The sequence below is a fragment of the Orycteropus afer genome, unplaced genomic scaffold (assembly GCF_000298275.1).
Source record: "Orycteropus afer afer isolate SDZICR_OR568_19922 unplaced genomic scaffold, OryAfe1.0 scaffold00222, whole genome shotgun sequence".
Lineage (NCBI taxonomy): Eukaryota > Metazoa > Chordata > Mammalia > Tubulidentata > Orycteropodidae > Orycteropus > Orycteropus afer.
Genome location: NW_006921809.1, coordinates 5,097,747 through 5,115,494, shown reverse-complemented (window position 1 = coordinate 5,115,494; position 17,748 = coordinate 5,097,747). Strand labels below are relative to the sequence as shown.

Below are 17,748 nucleotides of genomic sequence, written 5' to 3'. Positions count from 1 at the left end.
CAGAACTCACAAACTTCCAAGGGAACAGCTCATATAGTGGTGATAGAGGCTGGGAGTCTGGCAGCCTGGCAAGTCCTGGTTCTGTGGGTAGGTCTGGAAGATTCTCCCAACTCACGTGGTTGCAGGGGTTGGTGAGCCCAAATTGGCAGGTGAGATGATGGCTGCTGTCTCAAGGCCAGGGGTGAGATGATGGTGAACCAAATGCAGAACCAGAGCAAAAGAGCGAACCTTCCCAGAGCATTCACATATATACCCTCAAAGAAGCTAAGGATGGTGACTTGAGTCACACCCTCCAGCAAGGTGGGTGCATCCCATCCTAAACAGGCATAGAGATTAGGATTTACAATTCATCACAAAATGGAAGACCATGGCTAGAAGGGCCACATTAAGCAGTTCACTGCACTGCAGATATAAATGTGAAATGCAAGTTTTAATATTTGTAAATTTTGAAGTTTTCAGCATTCTGTATTAAATTCACATTACTTTTGAAAAAATACATATAAAATCTATTATGGCATAAACAGTAAATTTCACACATTCGAAATATTTTCCCCTCATCATTTTTGTAAATACTGACATGCAGTTGATACTAAATAAAAGTAGTTACTTTTATTGGGCTAAGTTTATTACTTAGCTGTATCATTAGCATATTTAGGATGCTTTTTCATTTTTCTTCCAAGAATGGTCTTGTATTTTATAATCAAAATAGAGAAATCTTGTGATAGTAATTCACACTGTTTATTAAGAATATCAGATTGATGTGAAGAAATTTTAACTATGTGATTTTCAGAGATTTTTCATTTGATTTGACAATCTTATTGCAATCATCTCAATATGTTTGTATTATTAAAATCTATATATAGTGGAGAATAGAATCTGTATTCTTATTAAGTCAAAAGAGAAATTTCCTATATCATTCAAATTTCTATTAGAAAATTAAGGATCTCTGGTGGCATAGTGGATAAGACATTTGTCTGCTAACTAGAAGATCAGTGGTTCCAACCCACCAGCTGCTCCATGGGAGGAAGAAGTCTGCATGGAGGTTAGAATCTGAGTTCCAGGTGTCTGCTTCTGTAAAGATTTACAGCCTTGGAAACTCAATAGGAGTCAACTTGATGACAGTGGAATGATAAAAATAATTAGAAAATTTATTTTAACTCTTTCATTTTCTACATATAAAGAATAGAATCTGTATTCTTGTTAAGTCAAAAGAGAAATTTCCTATATCATTCAAATTTCTATTAGAAAATTAAGGATCTCTGGTAGCATAGTGGCTAAGGCACTTGACTGCTAACCAGAAGGCTGGCGGTTCAAACCCACTAGCCACTCCTCGGAAGGAAGGTTGGGCATTCCTACTTCTGTAGTGATACTGCCTTGGAAACCCAAGGAGGGGTCGCTATGAGTCAGGGCCGACTCAATGGCAAAACAACAACAACAACATATAAAGGTAGCATTTTATATTTATAAACATGTTTCTTAAGTTTCAACTATACTTTGAAAATCAAAGAGAATGCTATGGCCCTTTTATTGAAGATAATTGAGATTGGGGATTATGGATGACATGTGTCATCATTTATCAACGTCAACATCACATTTATCAAGAAAATCCTATGGATAAAAATAAATAATTGAAAATTGTGATGTAGCTTTTTAATAGCACAGATAGGCAATTTTAGAAAATTCATTGATTAAACTGACCACAAAACTTGAGAGAAGAATAGTAGGAAATTTTATTCATGAAACGACATTATCTAATTCATGATGTAGACATTATATTTGAACTTGCAGCCTTTGTCATAAGTATAAAAGTCCATGTGTTCAAGGTAAAATAATCCCCAGTATACATGTACCTTTCACTTCTTACTGTAAAATGATTAGCCTGTGTGAAAATGTATCAAGCAGAGAGACAAATGCTTTTCCCAACATTTAATTTAAGCAAAAAACACTTGTCCTAAATGATATATCCACATATTTACTTCTTTTTGTGCAGACATTTAGAAGCTTGAGTTTTTTTAAAAAGTACACTCTACATTGTGAAAGTAAATATACATCAAATATAATGATATTTAACATAAAAAGGATGGAGAATACTTTGGGGTTGTAGAAGAAAAAGCCTCTAAAGATCTGCTTCTCCACCAAAGAAGTGAAAATGCTTGCAAAAATTGCCAAAATAAAAATTTTCAGAAATCTGGAAATTAACTAAAGGCTTACAACACTCCATGGAGAGTTTTTCTTTCATGGTAATTGGCTGAATCTTGGTAAGAACAACACTTTGGAATTTTAACTTGCCTTAATCCTGTCCCTTTCCTTCTAGCCTTGCAACTACAGTATCTGTGAAAACCAGCAGTTTAGCAGCCATTGGAATGAGTGAAAATTGCTTTGGAACTGCCTAAAAGCCCCATCCCCAGGGAACTTCATTATTTAACCTGACCTGAAGTTCACTGAAGAGCTCCATTCTCAGGAGTTACCTGATACATTTTACCTGATTTAGACTTCACTCATTGCAGACAACCTTTTCCCATGAAACTTGGTGAAAACAATCAGTGGCAAGTGTTTAACATCACAGCTGCCTGAGGCAGCCTTACTAATTGAGGCTAATACAAACTGACTTACAACTTAAAAGGAAAAACTGAGGAATGAGATATCCATTGGTTCTTTAAAAAAGCTGTCACATAGATTCTTGGAAATTAGACCATGTGCAAGTGAATAGCTATATCATGGCCTGAATTGACCTCAGAAGGTGAACATCTCTCACATTTTGTTGACCTTGAAAAAATGAAGGCAAGGAAAGGTCTATAAACTGTCAGAGGATGGAAGATGGGCCCTAACACTCACAGAGACAGAGAGAGAGAGAGAGAGAAAGAGAGAGACAGAGAGAGAGCTCCTCAGAAAAGACTGAGTGGAGTTACTGATTCAAGGCATTTAAGGACATACCTGCCCAATCAGTAGTTGACTGTGAAGTTAACTAAACAGAGACTTCAGTGGGCACACATGAGGAAGAACACAGACTTTACAGAATTAGTCCAAGAAAGTCACTAAAAAAACAAACAGAAATAGAGAATATTAATGAAACCAAAAGAACAACAGACAGCAGCAACAGCAAACCCTGTGGAGGATCTGATTTGCACAGTTGTCATATTACATTATGCCAAGTAAAAGAAGTCATGTGCAAAAACTCACATCTTATTTTGCTTTTTGAAATGCCCAGAATAGTCAAGTCCAAAGGGATAGAATAGTAGTTTCCAGGTGCTGAAGAGAGGAGGGAATGGAGAGTGGCTGGTAAATGGATAAAGGATTTTTTGGAAGGTGGGGGTATGGGGTAAGGGACTATGTAAATGTCCTGTAATTAGATAATTGTAATGGTTGTACAACTTTGTAAATATACTATACATATATTGTGTGATCAGTTTAAATGGATAGTTTTTATAGGATATTAATTATACCTCAATAAAGTAGTTATTAGAAAAAATAAAAGCATTGAAAAATATACTGTACACACCCATTAATCAAAAGAGAGCTGTTGCTTCTATATTAATATCAGACAAAGTAGACTTATGAGATAACAAAAATACTGGTGGTAAAGAATACTATTATTTAATGATAAAAGGATCAGTTCATTGAGAAGACATAAGAATCCTGCTTAATATACCTAGTAACACAGTTTCAATATATGAGTCAAAAACTGACAGAACTTAAAGTCAAATAGACAAATCCACAATTACAGTTACAGACTTCACCACTCCTCTCTCCATAACAAACAGAAGTAGTAGACAGAAAATTGGCAAGAAGAACAGAAGAACACCATCTACTTCACATGTATGGAACATTTCACCAAACAACTTCATAATATACATTTTTTTAAAATTCACATGAAACATTCTTTCATGTAGATCATGACTCGGGTCCTAAAATTAACCTCATAAAAATTTAAAAGAAATGAAATTATACTAAGTGTGATCTCTGACTATAAATGAGTTAGACTAAATATCAGTAACAGGAAGGTAATAGGAAATACCCAAACACTTGAAAATTAGATAACATCCTTCAAAATAATCCACATATAAAAAGGAAATTAGGACATATTTTGAACTAAAAGAAAAAGAAAGAACATATCAAAGTTTGTGGGTTGCAGCTAAACTGAACTTAGAGGAAAACTTACAGCGCTAAGGTTTCTCATAGAAAACAAGAAAGCTCTCAGATCTAGACATCAGCCTTAAATTAGTAATAGAGATAAACCCATATCAAGCAGAAATCAATTACATTTAAAACAAAGTCAATTAAACCAAAGAGTAAATTTTTAAAAATCAACATAATAGATTTAAACTCTACATAGACTGACAAAAATAAGAAGAAATGAAAGAAAAGGGGCTATTATTACAGATTCTGCAGACTTTACAAGGAAAACAAGAAAATACCATAAGCAGCTCTGTGAAACCAATTCACACAATTTAGTTGCAACCAATTCTTCAAATCCACAAAACACCAAAGCACACCCAAGGTGAAATATATAACATGAATAGTCCTATAACTTTTAAATATGTTGAATTATTAGTTAAGAAACTTCTAAACAAGAACTCCCCAAGCCTAGATAACTTCATTGGCTCTTTCTACCAGACATTAAAGAAGAAACACCACCAAGTCTACACATTATCTTCTGGAAGATAGAGCAAGAGGGAATACTTCTCAATTCATTTTATGAAGACAACATACTCCTGTTCGTACCTTGATACCAAAACCAGACAAAAACAGTATCCCTTCCCCCAAAAAAAACCTACAGACCAACTTTCTCATGAACATAGATGCAAAAATTTGCATCAAATATTTGCAAATAAATTCTATCTTTATGTGTGTGTATGTGTGTATATGTGTGTTTGTGTGTGTATCACCATGACCAAGTGGGATTTGTGGTTTATCCAGGCTACAGGGCTGGTTCAATGATTGGAAATCAATCAGTGTAGTCTATCGTGTTAACAATCTAAAGAATAAAACCAGTGATCTCATTAATTTATTCTTAAAATGTATTTGAGAGATACCCATTCATGCTTAAAAAAAAAAAAACCGTTTTACAAATAAGGAAAAGTAGGAAATGTCCTTATTCTGATCAAGAACATTTATATAAAAACCTAGAGCTAACATTAAACATAATGGTCAAAGACTAAAAGCTTTTACCCTAAGACTAGGAATGAGGCGAGGATGTTTACTCTTACTAAAAGTCTTAGGCAGTTCTATAAGGCAAGAAAAAGAAATAAACGGCATACAGATTAGAAAGGATGAAATAAATCTGGCTCTATTCACAGACAATGAAATAAATCCCGAAGTATCTACAAATACTTTAGAAGAAGTAAGTTTGGCAATGTCACAGGATATAAGGTAACACAAAACTCGGTCTTATTTCTACACACCAGCAGTTTGAAACTAAATTTTTTAAAAGGCAGTCCAATTTAAAATAGCATACCCAAAATTGAAAAACTCAAGGTATAAATCAAAAATGTTAAAAAGTATAGAAATAGATAATAGTTTAGTGGTTGCAAGGAATTATGAGTGGGAGGAGGGATGAGTATAAAAGGTTAAGAAGTCCTTTGGAGTGATTGCACTATTTTATATCCTGATTATGGTGGAGTTACATGTAATGTGTTAAAATTTGTATAACTGTACACCAAAAGGGGGGAAAATAATAACAAAAAATATGATAGGATTATATTGGAGGGAGAGAACATGAATCAGTCAGTAAGGAAGTATGGTGATAAGGAGAAAAAGCTTTTGTTACCTGCACCTATACCATAAAAAATCGGTTCCCATTGAGTCCATTCCAGCTAATGCAGCCTCCTGTGTTTCAGGGAAGAACTGCATTTCCTAGCATTTTCCATGTTATAACCTTTTGGAAGTATGTCACCAGGACTTTCTTTTGAAGCGACTCTGGGTGAACTGGAACCTTTTAGTTAGTATCCTGGCACATAACCATTTTTGCCACCTAGGGACTCCTCACTGTTCTACAGGGAATGAAAATCCAGGAATTATTTAATGAATGGCATCATTAAATAAAGAAACCAGATAACTGAGGCCCGGTTTTGCTCTCCACGTCACATTTAATGAGCAGTTGCCAAATCACTTCTTTTGTTATTATGTTATTGATAAAGCCAAAATCAGACCAAGTTATGTTCAACAGCAAGTTATATTCAAGAAACAGTCTGTTATATAAATCTCAATTATCTGAGTGTGTTTTCTGCACGTGTAAGAACTCAGTAGGCAGGAAATTTTTTTGTACTTTTTTTTTAACAATGCTTTGGACACAAAACTCTTTCTTGAAGCCATAAAAAATTCAAATGTTGAAAATCTCGTTGCGTATGATGGAAAGATCTGGTTTTAGTTAGTTATAAAGAACTTAACAGATGCCCCTCTAAACATTTGTGCTTAGTAGACTAAGCACAAATGTGGTATATACTTTTGGATATCATAGTTAGCTAGGAGAATGCTAAATTAATGGCAGATGTACTGTTTGGAGAACTACCAGGTATATAATAATTTTTGAAACCTATTTATTATAACTATGGTTTCAAATGTTCATATCAACTCTAATAAAAATGTGGAATTATTATCTAAGAGAATATTAGAGTTAGATTGAAATAAAATGTTATTTAACCAATGGTTATATGGCATTTGAAGTAACCAACCCTCACTTTAGCACTGATTCTTTGAAGTATATTTGAATCTGCTTTATGATGGACACTTTATCCAAAACATTACATACCTGTATGCAACATGAGGTATGATAGTCCTTTTTTCTTTTCTTTTCTTTACCATTGTGCCAAGTTCCTGATAGGGTATAAGTAAGATAAAGTAAGAAATGACTTTTTGGGTCTCAAATCTGTATTCTTCAAATTTCTTTTTTGATCCTCCTTAGAAACTTGCTTTGTAATCCTGAGTGTAGGCATTTGATGTGTCACCATTCTCATTGTTCTGAACTGTTTATATCTCAGCAGGAATAATGACATGAATAGTTCAACTGTTGAGATGTGAAATCAAAGTGAACACTTGTCAAAGTCTTTACAGCAAAATTAAATGTTACTAATTTAAAATGGGTCAGAGTAATATTTTTCTGTATTTTGTTCATTCTATAATTTAAATTTAGATCATTTGATATACGTTTTTACAATTGGCTCATTTCTGGATCATTAAACCCCATCATCAAATGATATTTATTAAGCTCATAGGTCTAGAAAGACTGCTGTACTATAGCAGTTAAGATTAAGGATATAGTGTTCCTGGTTTCTTTAAAAAGTAAAAAAAAGCTCTTCAGCTAAACACACTTGTATGTGTCTGTACTATCTCTCCATTACTCCATTCCTTTGACTCATTCCTCCCTGCCATTTCTAATTCTAAAAATCTATCTGGTATTAGAAAAGTACTTTTGAATTATTAGCAAACATAAAGAAATATATTGCACATTAAATTTTTATGATATACTTTAGTTTATGGATCAATTACTTTCAGATTTATTTCCATGTAAGGCAAGTGTGGAAATTAAGGTTAGAAGTCATATTATTTAGATAAAGGAAAGTATGGTCATTGATAGGAAAGGGAATAAAATAGAAACAGCAGGCAAACTAAGGAGAATATAAAATAACCAAAGAGATTACATGGTCATATGTGAGCTCCCACTCAGAAAAACATGTTATACTGTCACATTGGAGACTCATTTGACCCAATTCTTACTTAAAGCATTTGGTCAACAAAATAATATATTATCCAAGCCAGTGATTTTGGTGTTGTTTACTCCTGAAGATGTGTTATAGCTCTTTAGTTACTCATTAGTGGGTTCACCAGACAGTTCATAAAAAAGGAAATTTGGTGACACTAACTCAGTTTTGTTCAATTTTGCTTGTGAAATGTGGTAGAGAAGATTGAAGTTAATATGTAAATGTAGCTATCATGCCTTTTGTCTAGCTATAATTATTCTGCCCTACCAATAGAAAACTAAAGTTAAATATATATTTTTCTGATGAATTCAGGGAATAGAAGTTCATTATTTACAGATTCTTTCTTTAGTTCCTTACTTAGAGAAAACTTGGGGATAAATTGATTATTTGAATATTTAATGTGGCCATTATAAAATAAATTTATAATGAGTTGTTATTTTTCAATTATGAAGACAAGGTTAACTTTACATATTAATGGGATCTTAAGTATATGGTTTATGCATTTGTTTTCAAGTACTTCCAAAAGATTTATACCTTTTACATTTCTAATTCTCTAAAATAAGTGTTTATCTTTTTTTTTTTTTTTGATATTCACTGCACATCAAGTCAAAGATGCATGTCAGAATCTTCTTCCTGAAAAAGTGAAAGGAGGAAAATGTTGACCTCAGGGTGAAAAGTTTATGGTTTCCACAATTGGGAACCACTTTGCAATTCTGTGTGCCTGTTTTACTCTATTTAAATGGTCTTTGACATTTCAGATGGCTGTTAAACTTGAATTATCTATAAACATAACTTACTGCCTCAAACTGTTTCTTTCTAGGTAAACAGGATTATAAAAAAACCAAACCTATTTTACGAGCAACGAAATTAAAAGCAGAAGCAAAGAAAACAGCAATAGGCATAAAGGTAGACCTCTATTTAATAACTTTAAAATGTGATATGTGCCTGCCATTTCATTTTCTAAAACTGGATCGCATAAGTTTTGAATTCTAAATGTTTTATGGCATTTCAAAATTTAAGTAGAATGCCAGAAAAGATTTTTTATAAAGAATTCCCTTAATGGAAAACATCATTCCTATCCTGAGATTTTAAAAAAATCTTAAGATGAAACGAAGTGTCACTTAAAAGAACCAGTTATATTTAAAGTTGCCATTTATATGTTGCTATTACTTGCTACTGTATGTATTGTTTAAATATTTCAGTGATTTATAATACCTTAGTCAAAAGCTTCTCCCACTTTCAATAAATTATACTTTATAATTATTTAAATTTTAATTGTTACTATATATGATTAGATCATTATTATATATATTTTGTTCTGTATAGTTTATTATTGTTGTTAGCACTCTCTATGATGAAATTCTGAAGATGTTCCCAAACTCTTTTAGAAAACTGGTGTTTATGACTGTAACTAAGAGTGTGTCAGCAAATATGAATCCAATGTGCTAGTGTAGTGAGGTTCAGCAAAATGACATTTACCTTATTACCCATATTATTCTTTGCCAAGTGTTTAGAAAAAATTAAACTATTAACAGAAAAATTAATTTGGCAGCCCTCCTGTCAGATGTGTAAAATAAAAATGACCAGTACATATATTTTATTTAAATATTAAAATGTTAAAAAGAGATTTTGATTTTGATCTGGCGGATGAAAAATCAATTTTTCTAAGTTATAGCTTATAGCAAATGCCAAGGTATTACTACCAAGCTATGACAGCTGTTGGACTGCCAGATGATCTATTTGGTTGTCTTCCAGAATTTGCTATTATGATCACGAGACACTGCCTCCTTTTTGCTCCTGATTGCTGATTTTGATCAAGCATTGCCGTGTGATGCGGTATGTTTTCATAACATAATCTCTTCAGTTAGTGCTGTGTGTCAGTTTTTAATAAGAAAAAGTAAACTGCATTTTTTTTTAAACAAAGAAATTAATCTTTTGAAGTTTTTTTTTCCTAATTACATAGGAAATTTCACTCATCCTTTAAATATTGTTACCAGGCTATGTCTTTTCTCAAAACAGTGCTTATTTTTATTTTATTATTATTTTTTAAATTTTACTTGCCAATTATTTCTTGAAGTGACAGCATTGCTTACCATTTTCCTCTAAGGCAATATATCACTTATTTTTATCTTTTATGATGAGTGTTTTTTTGGTTTGTCTTTTGTTTATTTCATTGTTTTATTTTGTTTTTAGAAAAAAAAATTAAGGAAGCAAAATCCACTTGTGTCACAATATACTGAGGAGCTACATGTTAGAATTTGAGATAATGGCACAGCCATTCATATATACTCCTTACATACCATCTTCCTGAACATAATCTTTCTCATTTCTTCAGATAATTTATATATATATATATTTAATTTGGGAAAATAACTAGGTGCCCAGTATAAAATAAAGTCTATCTTATAGGGTGATTATCTAATATATGTATTTAAAACAATGTAGATTTAATCTTTCTATAACTTGTGAGAAAAAAATTCTTCGATTTCATTTATAATATAAAGTATGTGCAGAAGAGTTTCTAACTGACATCAGAAGATAGTTCTTGTTTAATAAGCCAGCATATCATTCTGATTTGTCAACCTGTGGAAAACAAAGAACTTAACTTTAAATATTGTTTACTTTGCTTGAAAATTTATGTGAGGAGCTCATTAAAAAGGTAGGACACTTTTTAGAATCAGAATCATGGAGGTGTTTTACAATTTAAAACTGGCGTACTAATTAGTTTGCCCTGTCAAACTTAGATTGCCTTGTCACTTTGGCATAGGATTTTAAATAGCGAAATTTCTTTCAGCAATTGCCATTTAATGCTTTTTAATTTCCCCAGTGAGTGATTTTATCCATATTGATAATGTCAGAGAAGCAACTAAGGACTAATGAACATCAAACATGTTTGACTTTTACCTAGTTGATCAGGGGTGACCATAATATTGTAATATTTATCACTTCACTATTTATTCTTTAGAATGAATCATGGTTATATCCTTAAAAAATAATGTAAAGATACAGAAAGTATGAAGAGCTGTATGGAATAGAAAAACAATTACAAAAAGACAACAGCAGCACTCAACACAAGATAAGAAGATCCAGACCACCTCCCGCTAGACCCTTTCTCCTCCATGATCCAGCTGAGTCTACGCTGCCACATTCATACAGTGGAGATTTTTTCATACTGTTCTTAGGAACGTTAAATAATACACTGAAAACACTGACCATAGCACATAGGCAGCATTTATGAATTGTTAGTTGATTGAGGAAATATTTGAACTACCCATTTCTAGTTTGTGTAAATAAGATTGTCTTAGGATATTTTTCTTTGGTCTGATGATCCCCTAATTCAACCTAGTCTGCATTGTATGACTATATCATATATGACAAAATGTTCACAGTTTTGCTAGGGAGATAGCATTATGGGTGTTAGTGTTTCAAAATTTAAAAAATTTAAAAAGCATATATTATTAATTTAAATATACCTTGTATATATATTAAAAAAAAAACTCACTGCCATCGAATCAGTCCCGACTCATAGTCTCATAGTGACTCCTCCTTGGGTTTTCAAGGCGATATCTTGACAGAAGTAGATTGCCCATTCTTCCTTCCGGGGAATGGCTGGTGGGTTTGAACCGAATAATTCTTATTTCTTTGTCATTTGTTTAGAAATTATTATAAGTATTATAATGTAAAACTTGTGGATGGAAAGATGAAGAAGACTTGGTCATCTTGGGGGAACTTATATAAACAATCATTTCCAGATTTAGTTACCCTATTAATATGAGCAGTATTGATTGATACATTGAGATACAAAGAGTTATGCAATAGGGCCTTTACCCTCAAAGGCTTCTAGTGCCTTTTTGTAAAAGTGTGTTTTCATAATAGAAAATGTTTTGGTGAATAGTTAATGATTCCAGGATAACAAACATGATTGTGTTAAAATCTAAAATTCATTTCTTTGAAGAAGCTATTTTATCTCCTGTCATATACATATAAGACCCACTAATGAAATGAATGCCACCTCAAAAATATTTTAAAAACTAATGTTTGCTATTTGATCGCTATTCAGTTAGATTCTTTTTCAAGAATTACAGTATCACTAATGTTTTTTAGAAGGCCAAATATCTGTGTTCCCTAGCATTTAGGGGAAAAGATAATAGATATTTCCTTATTCATCTATTTATTGGTTTATTTCAAAGGTTTGTTGGAAAGGTACAATAATAAAAGATAAGAATCAGAAGTTTGATTTTTGTTTTAAAGTAATAAAATATGCAGATATCAACCAGATCCTGTCAACAACCTCTTGGGATGAGTGAGCTGGTTCTTTTTTTGTTCTTTCTGATTTAAAACTAAAAATGACAGGGGCAGGGGAGTGTAATAAATGCCTGGACGTCTCCAGGGTATGGTTAGTATCACCAGCATCGCAAAAACAGTATTTTCAAAAATTTAAAGTTGTTTTAACCTTCCAAATATTCTGCCTCCACAATGCTTGTATCTTTCATAAAACAGAGACATTTTAAAGAATATAGTTTGTTATATCTCCCCATCCAGTACTTCATATGCCACCCACACCATATGTTAGATAGACTTAATTGAATTAATGGATCCTTTGAAGCTATATTCTGTTAATGTTTTTTTGCCACCTACCCTAAGACCATTTTTCATGCCTGTGGACATTCTGGATATGTCCAGCAAAGATGATAAACAGACATTTTAAAGGATAAGAAGCCAGTTGAAAAGCATCAAATAAAGTTGACTCAATGAGATGAGAATCATGGCCTCCAATCAAGAGTAAAAACTTGATTCCTGAATTAAGCTCGTATGAATGGGGACTGCTGTTGCACGGTTTTGTTGTCCACTCTACAGAACAGATGGAGTTTGCAGTTGTGTGTCACTTGTTTATTACATCCTCTTAAAATTAGTAGCTGTGTAACCAGATGGGTCTGGGAGCACAGCTGTGGATATAAGAAAATAAATGAAACCTGTCTGATGCTGCCATGCCCTTTAGAGATGCCAAAGTGTTCCAACTGCAACAAAGAAAAATTCACTTTCATTTGACACTATATTGATACGTTAGATTTTTAAAAAATCAAATCTTACAAAAATAATTGGCACTGACTTTTCAGCCAATGGCTTTTATTAATAGTTATTTTCATAGTTTGGAAATCTAAATAAATGAAGTTATGAAGATAAAAATCTGTACCAAGCATCCATTTGCAATTTAAACACTCAGGTTAAAATTCCATGTCGACAGTAAACCAAATTCATTTTAATGTTTTTAAAGCTTATTAGATGGCATATGTTGAATGATTGATACTACATTCTTATGAAATGTAAAATATATTCATGGAAATGTGAATGAATTGCTTTTCCATAGAGAATGCCAGGTAATGGGTATAAAATACCAGTAAAAATTAGAAGGGAATATTAAGCCCTCAGGATCCTGAGGTGGCACTATTTGCCTTTTCTTCTGCTTAGCTCCATGACATGTTAATATTGAGAATGTTCCTTGATGGGTTGTGTGTACATAATTTGTGTGTTTGTATACGACTGATTAATATGATACATATCAAATCACCAAATGACATATCCAGGACCATCCACAGTTGTAATAGATTATACTTTATGATTCTGTATGAATTATGACTACTCAGTTTGTTCTCCCACATTATAAGTTATGGAATTTAGACACTAAAAATTAGAATTTTAAAACAGTAATATTTAATAAAGATGTTTACAAAAATATAATTTAGAAGTTTGTTATACTAACAGATTCTTTCCATTAGAAAAAAGTATTAAAAAATCTGTGTTCAAATGCTATAACTAATAAATTTATTAAAACATCAAATAAAGTTAAACGTACTCAATAGACAACAGGTAAACTCTGTAGGCACAAACTACATTGTTTTCACATAGAATTTTGATATCCAAACTGTGAAAATACATAAAAATGCTAAGTTTTAAATTTATTATTGTTGTTAAGTGCCATTAGAAAGCCATAAGTAATAAAACTAAATAGAAATAAATCACCCACTGATGGACTTGCAGTTCTGATGGGTATTGTCAAGTGCAAAATAAGCTCCTTTCTTTAATGGCAAAAACTGTGAAGCAAAAATTATATAACATAGTAATCTCTTTTCATCAATCAATCAAGTCTATTTTTTTTCTTTCCCAGGAAGTTGGCCTTGTACTTGCAGCTATATTGGCTCTCCTGTTGGCTTTCTATGCTTTCTTTTATCTCAGACTGTCCACCGACGTTGATCCTGATCTGGAACCAGATGAAGATTAGCAGTGCATCAAGCAATACATGAAAGGGAAATAATTTTATAAAAGCACCTCTTGGGACCAATACTTTCTGAAGTACTGAAACTGCAACATCTTGAATTCTTTCTGCTGGTATTTTAAGCTTGCAGAAATATCTTTTTAAATAATTGCATAGGATATCAAACAAAGATCCTTACCTAGTAATGTAGTAAAGTGAATGCTACTAGGTATCTTTACAAATCTTTCTTCATTGACAGGGACTCTATACATGACACATTTAGATACAATGGAAAACAGATCCTAAATTCTTCAGAGTCAGCCAATTCATGTATAGAACTTTGTCACTTACAGATTACTAAATCTATTTTTCTTTCTATGGGCATGATAAATAAAAGTGTATATCCTCATTTACAGAAACATTCAAATCACATTCAGAGCCTAAGAAGGAGCAAAAGTCATGGAAAAATTTTCATTTTACAAAGAAGCCCTGCTTTCTCTCCAGACGTATTTTATATCATTAGAGAGACTATCTGCACATGCATCTACAGTAATCTTTTCCTTCTTTGCCAACTGTTCAGTGCACATGTGCTCCCTCAGAGATGGCACCTGCATGACAGAGCGCCAAGAGTTGCATATGTCTCTAAAATAGAGTTCCTTTCCTCTTGGGCTGTCGGAACTGGTGTGAATAGAAAGTTCAGTTGATCTTGACTTTAATTAACGTATTACTCTATTAATATAAACTTGGAATTCTGTTTTAATTGTGTTGTTCTGGCTGCTTGCAGTGTTACTTTGCCCCTCTTGTAAGGGAGATGTGTAGCAAGCTGTCTTTTCATTGTGCCGTCCTTTTCACACAGTAATAGCAGGAGTTCCACCTACCCAGAATCATTTCTCTTAGGTTGTCTCTTAAATCAGAACAATACCAAATTGCTTTACAAAATTACATTTCTCCCTGGAGCTTTGATCAATTAGAACTCTCCAGTGGAAATTAAATAGTGCAAGAAAAATATTTTTTCATACTACTCAAATGTGTGGTTTTCTGTTCATGTACTTTTGTCAAAGTATAATGACCAAGAGATTCAATACTTTTTACTGGTAAAGTTTTCTTTTTCTTAACTTTCTTTTTTAAAAATTTTTATTGTGATTTGGGTGAAAATTTACAGAGCAAATTCATTTTCCGTATTCTACTCTGGTAGCATAGTGCCTAAGGCACTTGACTGCTCACCAGAAGGCTGGCGGATCAAACCCACCAGCCACTCCTCGGAAGGAAGGTTGGGCAATCCTACTTCCATAGTGATACTGCCTCGGAAACCCAAGGAAGGGTCGCTATGAGTCGGGGCCGACTCGACGGCAAACAACAACAACAACAACACCTTTCTTTTAAAACACATGAACACATAAGATATAGAAGATGGGGCTATGTGTCCACAGTAGTTGTCAGCTACAGTAGTATATAAAGATACTTAAAAAATTAACATGTACACAAAGTGTTTCATTGTATATGCATTGTATTTATGAAAAGCAAATAAATTGTTAAGATTGTTTCCATACTGGCTAAGAAAAGAACACTTTGATGAATACCTTGGTAGTATCAAGGACTTTATAAGCACAGTTTCTAAAAAAAAAAAGATATTCTTTAGTATTTTTGCCAATAAATGTATATAGCTGTGTAGCATTATATTCTGTAGAATGTTTTCATGTAGTGTGATTTTTCCATCAGTGTGAAAATAGCCAAAGGTTCCAATATCCCCACAGATCATTTATGCCAAAGAACTGAGGAAAAAATTTAGCCAATGTTATCTTTGGATTTTTCCCCATCAAGTCACAAACTCGAGACAGATCAAGAGTTCTTACACACTTACCACAGCAGACCAATCCAAGTGGCATTTTTGGGAAAGGTTGCAGCATTTAGTGCCATGTGGTGTGTCTGTTCCTGAAGTAGGAGGCAAGGGGATATCCAAGCTGGCATTTTGGATATGATGGGCCTTTTCCTTTCCTGAGTGACATGCCACATGTCAAGAAATACAGCTTTCCCCCACCCCCCTCACATTTGCATGAACAATTTTCATTTAGCTATTTCCCTCCCATATGGTGTTAAAACAGTCATTTTAAATGAAGATTATTTCTACTTTTTAGTGGTGATTTAAATAGGAGGATATGTAATAAGTGTTTATTAGACATCTAGCCGGTTGAGATATGACATGGTTTCATGTATTTAAAATAGATGACTGTACTCTTGGAAATGTTTGAAGATTCATCTTGAAAAACCTTTACCATCCTGTTTTCTTTTTGAGGTGTTGTTTTGAGAAAAAAATGTTGTTTCTGATTGTAATAAATTACAGTCTAAATATAGCGTGATTATAGGCAAGTTTCTTTGCCTGGTTTTACTGGTATTTTGAGTCCATGTCCATTTGTATGTCTGATTGACTTTTGTGACCCCAGAGAACCATAAATCCCAGAGGCTAAAACTCTTTGAATTTAATAAACAGGTAAATTGGGAAAATACATATTTGCACAACACTGTTTTTGTGAAATGCAAATTTTGTAAACTCACATTAACTGGGAAGCAGCCAATCCTCTGTTGAAGAATTCTAGACTGAAAGTCTGGTTTGCCTCTTTGAGGACATGTCTGACCTACTGTTTCAGTGGACCACCCTTTCGAACCATGAATGGTGTTTGGCATAAATCGGAGACTGCACCAGACACAAATTTTAGGAGTGGGTTTCCATTACTCCTTCCCCTAATAATTCACTATTCATGGTAGGTCAGATGACAAAAACAGAAAAAATTATAATGACTTTTCAGAATGTTGCAATCTATTTGTTAACAGTCTGCAGAATAGATTGTAACTAATGCAGCAGACTTAAAATATAGCTTGTGGAATACCATGACTGAAGCTTGAAGGGTTGCTAGTCCTTATTTTGCCTTTTGCATTCAAATTTAGGTTGAGGTTAAGAATATATATATTCCTTTGATGAAAGAAGATAAATGTATTACTTCATGTAGAATTTCATGGGGGAAAAAACCCATCTACTTTAGTATTAAAATGGGACTTGTTTTAAGGTGGCAAAATACTTCCAGACTTTCTATCTTAGCAAGTTTTTACATGCCCAGAAGAAATACTCCCACCCTCACCAAGCAATATAAGATCCTGAGAGTGTGTTCTTATTAATTTCTGTGATTCCAGTGGTGTTGTTATCTACACATATTTAGGAAGTGCATGTTAAAAGTTAATTTATTCTTTAGTCCTCTCAGAGTCTGGCACAGTACTTTGCATGTAGTAGATGCTCAAAATTTGGTTGGTATTCATAAATAAAAATTTAAAATCACAATATTGATCAACTCTTAGCATTCAACATTTATAGTTATTAGTTTTGTGTGTGTGTGTGTGTGTGTGTGTGTGTATGTATGTATATATATATTCTCTTGCTTTATAATCAAGAGAACTAAGATTAAGGTTGCTATAGAACACAGATACTGCTCTTCTAGGAAATTAAATGTGCCCATATTTTCTCAACATTGTTAAAAACCATAGTGAATGTTGAATTCAATTTAGCATAAGTCTTCACTCCAAATAAAATTTTATTATACTGTTTATATTTATATGAATACTAAAGCACTATGTTTACAGATTTCAAAATTTTAATATTAAATAATACTTCAGTAGAGTTAATTGTGCTTTGGGTAAGTGTCAGAATTAAACTTTTAGAAATTAAAGTTATATAATTTTAATGCATTTCATTCATAACATAAGAGTGTGTTGAGCCAGAGACCATCTAGCATAATTTCATATTCTCTC

The 17,748-nt window shown here is 32.9% G+C and overlaps 1 protein-coding gene across 1 annotated transcript in view; it reads left to right on the top strand.

The window, feature by feature from the left end:
* Nucleotides 1-13,977, top strand: part of TRIQK (triple QxxK/R motif containing) — a 39,397-nt gene extending 25,420 nt beyond the window's left edge. The window contains exons 2-3 of the mRNA XM_007948751.1: nucleotides 8,518-8,603; nucleotides 13,864-13,977. Coding sequence (XP_007946942.1) covers nucleotides 8,518-8,603; nucleotides 13,864-13,977 — 200 coding nt within the window. The remainder of the gene's footprint in view (nucleotides 1-8,517; nucleotides 8,604-13,863) is intronic.
* The last annotated feature ends 3,771 nt before the right edge of the window (nucleotides 13,978-17,748 follow it).